The sequence below is a fragment of the Salvelinus alpinus genome, chromosome 4, assembly GCF_045679555.1.
Source record: "Salvelinus alpinus chromosome 4, SLU_Salpinus.1, whole genome shotgun sequence".
NCBI lineage: Eukaryota > Metazoa > Chordata > Actinopteri > Salmoniformes > Salmonidae > Salvelinus > Salvelinus alpinus.
The window spans coordinates 40,089,184-40,097,717 of NC_092089.1; the positions used below are offsets into that span (position 1 = coordinate 40,089,184).

Here is an 8,534-nt window from a genome sequence, read left to right on the forward strand (position 1 = left end):
AGGGACTCAGTCACAAGGCTCAGATCCACAAAATGAGTGAGAGCACGGAGGATGTGAAGACAAATTTATCCAATATCTAATTAAACAGGTTGTCTGTGTGAGCCTATAGTACAGAGAAATAGTGCCTGTCTGCTCCTGCACAGTGAGAGTGGATGGAGGAGAGACCAGAAGCCACGAACAGGTCTCTTTTTAGCAAGGTCCCCGGTAAAAAGAGACATTTTGAGAAAATGAATCTTTTATACATTCTCCTTTGGCACAAGAGAGACTTTTATCTCTGTCCCATTAGCATTTTTGGCGCTGAAGCAATTTACATTTTTATAGCATAATTAATGAACAAGAAAGTAATTTACATTTTCGCTCCATTCGCCGGGCACATTGTCTGTCTGGAGCATATTTGATATTTGGAGGGGGATGTATTTGGGAATGTGTGGGTGAGTTTGTGTGTCATTGTCTCTGTATTTGTGTGTGTCAATCAGTGTGTCAAGCAATGGGTGTGTGTGTGTGTGTGTGTGTGTGTGTGTGTGTGTGTGTGTGTGTGTGTGTGTGTGTGTGTGTGTGTGTGTGTGTGTGTGTGTGTGTGTGTGTGTGTGTGTGTGTGTGTGTGTGTGTGTGTGTGTGTGTGTGTGCAGTGGGGAGGAGTGTGTGTGGAAGTTTAAGGAAAAGATGGAACAGAATAGGCCTTAATAAACAACAGGGGAGGAATAGAGGAGGAGAGGTGTTTTCAGGTGCAAATTGAGGCCAGAGGCGACCTGTCTTTTACTTCAGCTGGTGCTCACATCAAAAGGCTGGAGGCAGTCCTTCACAGCAAATTAAACCATTCAAGCAGCTCAAAGGGAAATATAATTCATACAAGTGTCATACATATTCCCGACAAACATAAAAAGAGAAACTGTGTCATTGTTTTGCATTTTTCCCTCTCCAGGTTGATGACCCTTGTGACGGTTAACCCTGTAAAGCCTGGCTCTTATCTTTTGAAAAGGGCTCTCACGTTGACAGTGGTTTTCTGGCTTAAACATTAAAGGAAAGTTAGAATAAGGAATATCCCATATAACATTAATGTATATCAGTGAAAGAGAGCGACCCGGCTCTATGTATTTTACTGGTTTGTGACTCACTGACATCGTCCCCTGGTTAGAGGGGAATAAAGCAGCCCAAGAGTTAACACACAGGAACTTTATTTAAACACACTGAGGAAGATTAATATGGGGATGCACATGGGAATGTACATTGGGATATAAAGTGGGAAAGATAGTGGAATGGTACACTCTTAGAAAAAAAGAGTTCCAAAAGGGTTCTTCGGCTGTCCCTATAGGAGAACCCCTTTGGTTCCAGGTAGAATCCTTATTGGTTCCAAGTAGAACCATTTTGGGTGCCATGTAGAACCCTCTGTAGAAAGGGTTCTATATGGAACCCAAAAGGGTTCTACCTGAAACCAAAAAGGGTTTTTCAAAGGGTTCTCCTATGGGGACAAATGAAGAACCCTTTAAGGTTCTAGATAGCACATGTTTTTTTTCTTAGAGCATAGTGGTTCTGTAATGGACAGAAACAGAGGTACTTAATACACACATACCGAATGAATACACCAGGGCACAAATGCATAGATACAGAATATAGCAGTAGTAAATGTGAAAGGACTGTATAGATTGCATATGCCATCTGCAGAGTAACACACAGCACAGTAAACTCAACATACAATAGACAATAATAGTAACTAACTATGAAGAACAATATACAAATGTCACACAACTCACTTTGGACACCCACACCATCCCACCAGTCCAGAGATATGAGTGAGTCCAGTTGTTGATGTGCAGAGACAAATTTTGCTCTCTGCCACTGCTTGAGGGAGACTGACAGTATAGTGTTGTCACGATCGTCATAATAACACTCGGACCAAATCGCAGTGTGAAATCGGTTCGACATATATTATTTGAAGTGAACCGCACAAAAAACAATAAAGAATAAACGACACGTGGCGCTATGGAGTGCTCACAGGCAATTATACATAAACAAGATCCCACAAAAACCAGTGGGGAAATGGCTGCCTAAATATGATCCCCAATCAGAGACAACGCTAAACAGCTGCCTCTGATTGGGAACCATACCAGGCCCACATAGAAATAAAACACCCTAGATTACCCACCCTAGTCACACCCCGACCTCACCAAAATAGAGAATAAAAAGGCTCTCTATGGTCAGGGCGTGACAAGTGTGACCTGCAGAGTCAAGACGATGGGCAGATGAATGTGATTTATGCATACCTGATTAAGTGTTATGTGGGGTAAATTATATCTGTTTTGAAACTGTCAACTGCAACAAGACAAGCAGTCAGGATGTGTTTTTTTCTCTTCAGCCAGACTTCAAGCCAGACATGCGATATAGACGTCCAGGGGACATTTTCCATTGAACTCTGTGACACTGCTATGTGTGTGAGCGTAATCTAATCAGGTCTGTACAAAACCTGAAGGCACAGAACAGAACAATAGCCTACATGGTGGCAGAGGGGAGATTTCGGACATTGTCACATGCCAAAATAGAACAGCTGTGCTAGTAAAATATGTAAACCTTGATTAAAGAGCAACAACAAAAAAAATCCCTGCCAACACTGCAGCCAGCTGTGTCCCAGTAACGTGGCTGTAATTCTAATCAGGTTTTCCCACTCACAAAATGGAGGTGTTCCTAACACATTGAGGTTCATTGTATTTTCCAACATCAAATACAGTCAAAAAGCAATCCTATGTGTCACAAAACAGCTGAGTCACTCTCACAAGGTGTCCTACCTATGCTTATAGAGAGAGAGACAGATGTTTACTGATGTGCCTGGCTACCCTTGAGTGCACCACAGCTACATGTCCCAGTAGAATTTGCCAGTAATGTTCCTCCATAACGGCTGTCTGTCACAAACTGTATATAGCCTCGTTATTGTTATGTCATTTTCTTGTGTTACTTTAAGATTTAATTTTTTTAACTTTTGTTTATTTAGTAAACATTTCTTGAACTGCAGGTGGTTAAGGGCTTGTAAGTAAGCATTTCACGGTAAGGTCTACTACATCTGTTGTATTGGGCGCATGTGGCAAATACAATTTGATTTGATTTGATCCCAACACTTGGCATTACTGAGTCTGCTGGTGGTAACACATCTAAACATGCACTCTAAGAAGTCTGACTGGGGCTGAAATATAATTAATTAAGACTAAATACATTATCATAAAGAGAGAGCATCTAACTTGATTACTTCCCCTTAAGGCAATTCATCTCCGGCACCTGCTTTGATTTGATATGCCTTGCTCCTGGCATCCTAAGGGGGATTTCATTGCCATCTTATGCTTGTGTAATTACCATCAACTGGTGTGCACACAGACTCACCCTGAAGGGGCATTTGAGGATAATCAATGGATTGACTGGTTCTGTTGAATGAGCACCAATTATGGGACTCTACCTTCTCATAGACTGGAAGAGGTGGCGACAGGCCAGGAATCACTGATGGTGTGGTCGGGATTTAAAACAAACAATGGAGAGGTCTATTTTTGTTCATTTGCAGATTTATTCCCTATTATTTACTATAATATAGGTTTATTGTTCTAAATATGGCTGAACAGTCTAGCATGGGAGCCTTCCCCTTCAGGCCTTCTTCTTAGTAGGCTTCTTGGAGTAGGGCGAAGAAAAGTTGGCCCTTGACGCTGATCCTGGGTCAGTTTAGCATTTTCCTCACTAATGGGGTTGGGCAAGGGGAAGCTGATCCTAGGTCTGTACCAATGGGGAACGTCACCCTGGAGCGGAATTCTCCCTGTCCATTGTCTGTGGAATTCATGAGTTGCTGTCCGCTTCAATGGTGCTGAATCTCAAATCCGCTTTAGCACCATTGAACATTTTACTCTTTTGACAAAGTCCAAATTTGAGTCATAAGGAAACATATTTTCCTGCATCACAATTCATATTACAGGCCTAGAGCATAGGGACTCAGTTGGCCAAAAAGAAAGCAATAAGGGTGATATGTTTTGGCACAATCATACATTACACAATAACTTATCCGTCCCAGGGTTGCAGATATCCTACAGGGGGGAGGAAGAAGAGGGGGAATGCCTTGTATCTTCCTCCCACCCTGTCCCTGAAGCCGCGCACGTATTAAGTGAAGAGAGGCTCGAAGGTTGCAATGCATGTTCCCAGATAGGGCAACTCCTACTTTCCTTGCTCACACACCTGAGAGAGTACCAGGGTCCTCGCAGCACACCACAGCCTATCTCTTGCATGCAAAGTAGCGCCCAGTAGCAGTTTGGCAAGGAGCCAGTTACTTTGGGAACCAAATCTAGGGCGGGGGGCGCGCACGGCGCGTGTGACGGGCAGCTGACGTTTCCAACTGTCCTCTCCCGCAACGGAAGATGCACACTATGGATGTTTGTATAAGCGCTTGAGACGGCCGTTTTCTGCATTTTATTAACGACGGACACGCCTCGTCAGTTGCCTTGCATCCCCACGGAACATCATGCGAGTAGGAGCGACGCACCCAATGCCATGCTGAGCAACTCCCCGACTTTTCTGCTGGCCCTGACCACCGTAGCCGGACTACTCCAGCGGTGCCACGGCTGGAGCGACGAGGACCTCCTGTTACCCCCCATCAACTCCACCAACAGATTCTTGGCCAACTTGGAGGTGGACGTGCACTACTCGAAGAGATCCGTGGAGGAGAGCGAAGCCTCCTCGTCAGACACTTCGTTACAGCCGTTGCCACAGTGCAACGTCAGCGTGCAGAGACTTTTCCCCACCTCGCTGGTGGCTCGCTGGGACAGCAACTTCGGTTTCCAGTGCGATGTGTTTATATATACCGCCAATAACAATGGAAGGGCTTTTTTCTCTGCTGCTATCAACAGAGCCATCTCACCTGTTCTCATCGAACACCTCGGAGTCACCGGCGGCCAGCAGGAGTTTAGACTGTGTGTTGGATGTGGCATGTCACGATACCGGCGATTCGGCAAGTCAAAGGCTCAGCAGACGGGGGATCCCATCAATTTCTGCTGTGTTGACTTCAGCCTTGACGAACTAAATGGGGACAAAAGTTGGAGATTGAACCGTAAACCCATCGAGTCAACTCTTGTGGCTTGTTTCATGACTCTAGTGATAATAGTGTGGAGTGTGGCTGCCCTCATATGGCCGGTGCCTATTATTGCAGGATTTCTGCCCAACGGAATGGAACAAAGACGGCCGAGATAAAGAATGATCAAATTCTGGAGACAAGCCCCCAAGCCAATAGGCTAAAAATACTGTAGAATACATATTTAAACGTTTTTTTCTTCACATTCTACTCGTATAAAAGAATGTTCGTTTCCAATTTTACCGTTTAGAATGAAAGAGTGCATTTTTGGTTTTGGTCTATTTCCTATTGATAGGCCTTCACTATAAGAAGACCAATAGTTTTAAAGATAGGTTGTGGTATTGTAAATCTAGCCTATGTATTACATTGTCTATAGAATAGGTGCATATGTAGAGTGTGTTAACAACATTTCACTGTAAACAGTGTTTGTATGGTTTTAAATCTTTGTAGGATTATTGCCTATGGGCCTGGCAGTGGTGTAGTGGTGCCTGAAGAAGTGGGTATACTCTAATTTTGCCAAAAATGTCCCAAATGGCCCGCCCAGCGAAGGAAAGGTGCCCTGTGTGAAAAATTATATGGGAAACCGTGACATACATTCTGTATTACCTAAAATTATATATTCCATATTGGTCTTTCACAGTCAGGCCAACCCACGCTGTACTGTGCAAGTAGGCTAATTGTAGGCATACTATTGAAACAGATAAATTAGGCTGTCAACTGAGTCAGAAATCCAAAGGTTTCAGATCTATTTATTTATATTCAGATTTTCACTCTCAAAGTCACACTTTGTTTTATAGAAAAACAACAAAATTGGATGTTCTAAGTCCATAACAATGCTTTCAAAGTCCATAACAATGTCCATAACAATACCACATCAGGAGACCACTTTTGAGCTCTGGGAAATATCTAAGATAAAACTATTTTTGTGTAGTTGCCCTTTAATAATTCCAGTGTGACGGCACCTAGCACTGTTGTTTGTTAGTGGTGTTTCTGTAGCACATGAGATGGAGTTTGCAAAACAAATGGCCACTGGATTAATGCAAATAATCATGACATCATTCTGCCAGGTAGACGTAGGCTACTTTGTAGCTAGTTAACATTTCCCCGTTTTTGGGAAAGCCTTTCTGTCTACCAGAAGACGGCTAGGCCTATCTTTAGCATCACTATATTTTTCCTGTTACTTAATTGTTTGAAACCTAGATGTTTTACTCCGTATTGTGAGGCATGCCTTACCATTTCTTCAAAGTAGCCTATAGCCAAAATCCCACCATAGAAAGGTGGAGGCAATTATTTGATAAAGACTTCCTCATATGCATTATCCTGTTCTACTGGTTTTCTTTCAACTGTATTTCATTGTCTAGCAGCCAAATGCATATTAGCAACTGATGAAGGTTGTTGCATCTTTAGATCTCCCATAGTATCTACATTTCTTATGGATATTTCAATCTCCATCCATGAAACCTCTCACATGTGCGGTGCACATTTTAGAATGGTATTTTCCTGCTAATTGGATTTTGGAACATTCCCGTGTAGGCATACCGCCGTGTGCCCATTGCTGCATCTAAAATGTGAAGAAATAATAGTTAATCAACATTTAGGCTAATACACGCAATGCCCACTGAAAAAAAAGTGGGTATACGGTGTAAACCTGCGCATACCCTCCTCTACACACACCACTGAGGCCTGCTATTTGTTGTGTTTATGTAGAGAGAAATTATAGTTTTCTCATGAACTTGAATGAAAAAGTGTGCTGTAATACGTGGTGGGTAGATCTTGTCAAGAATAAATGCATAAATGTCATAGGCCTACCTGAATTTATTTTGGATGTTGTATCAAATATTTTAACGTATAGGCAACCCCTCTCTGATAATGTTTAATATTATTTATAATGTTAGATTTATCTATATATAACACAATTAAATCTAAGCTGATAACATATTTGTATTTATTTGTATAAGATAACATGAGTGAATAAATAAATAAAATGTATTTGTTTTACATAATACGGAGGTGAGGAGACCTATTTATTTTGAACTAAAGGCTTCGTGACCGATTACGCGAATAGACTAGGTCGGTGAAATGAGCTATGGCCTGTAACTGAAAGAGCAACGATAAAGCTCCATTCTCTGTTTGAGAAAGCTTCAGGGAATAGCAGCTGGGAATTTGCATTCATCTTTCAAATGTGAGTAGGCGATGAGAATATGTAAGTAAGCAAGTTGATGTGCTTATGTGTTTCTGAGTAACACACAAACCACTGTGTACAAACTGGTTGAATTTGTCAACATATGGTGACATGGAATCTACAGCTATTGTTTCAATTCAACCCAGGGTTCAACAAAAAATAGACCATACATATAGGCCTAGGGTTTCAAGCTTTGGTTGAGTTCAAATTTAATCTTCAAATGAATAATTGAAATGTTGTGTTGGACTCACGTCTCCACCTCAACCAAAAAGCATGGTTAAAGAGTAGGACTAAATCAATTAAACTTTATTTAAAGTGCATTTAAACGTTGATTAGATTAGATTTAGTCTTATTATTTAACTTAGATTTTTGTTTGAGATGGAGACATGAATCCAACATATAAATGATACATGTTTATACAAACTGGACATTGAATTGTGTTTGGTTGTCAACGCAACCAAATATCACCATTTGAAGGAGATGTATCTTCTGTTTGGATAGTTCCATCTGTGTCACTGAATGCCACTGCCTTTGATTCCAGTTTGTCTACAAAGTATCATTTATATGTTGGATTCAAATCGCCATCTCAACCAATAATCAAAGTTAAAGAATAGGACTAAATCAATCAAACGTTAAATGCACTTTAAATACAATTTTATTGGATTTAATCCTATTTTACTTTGATTATTGGTTGAGATGGAGACGTGAATCCAACATATAAAATATTAATCTGTAGACAAACTGGAATTAACGCCAGACTAAATCAGTGGCACAAAATATAAATCTCCTTCAAATAGTGATATTTGGTTGCGTTGAGAAACAAAACACAATTCAATATCACTTTTGCGATACAGTAAATAGCCTATTAACTTGTCGACAAGTTAACAAATTGTATGTTCGATTCACGTCTCCAACTAAACCAAAAAGAAACGTTAAAGAATAGGATTAAGCCAGTGGCTCAGAGGAAACTATCAAAGCATTCGATATCCTTAAAATGTTGATTTTTGGTTGTGTTGTCAACCAAACACAATTCAATATTACTTTTGTAATAGAGTAAATAGCCTAAAATGAAGTATATCTTACAAACTAATGTAGCAGTATTTATTTAACCTTAAAATGAGTAACACATCCATGGTCACACCGTGAAGTTAGCCTACTGTAGCTATAAATGGCTTCTTATTTCATCATAGAAAGTGTGCATGTTCAAGATAGCACGCAAAGGTTGCAGGTCTGTGGAGATCTTCACAATTGTTATAATAATCT

General features: G+C 40.9%; 1 protein-coding gene across 1 annotated transcript; it reads left to right on the plus strand.

Moving 5' to 3' along the window:
* The first annotated feature begins 4,130 nt into the window (after positions 1–4,130).
* On the plus strand, positions 4,131–7,094 carry LOC139573510 (transmembrane protein 158). Its single transcript, XM_071397023.1, has one exon. It carries the CDS (start codon positions 4,513–4,515, stop codon positions 5,206–5,208), a length of 696 nt encoding a protein of 231 aa, XP_071253124.1. The 5' UTR covers positions 4,131–4,512; the 3' UTR covers positions 5,209–7,094.
* Positions 7,095–8,534: the final 1,440 nt, after the last annotated feature.

Coding starts and splice junctions, on each gene's coding strand:
- LOC139573510 (XM_071397023.1), top strand. CDS start 4,513: ATGCTGAGCAACTCCCCGACTTTTCTGCTGGCCCTGACCACCGTAGCC.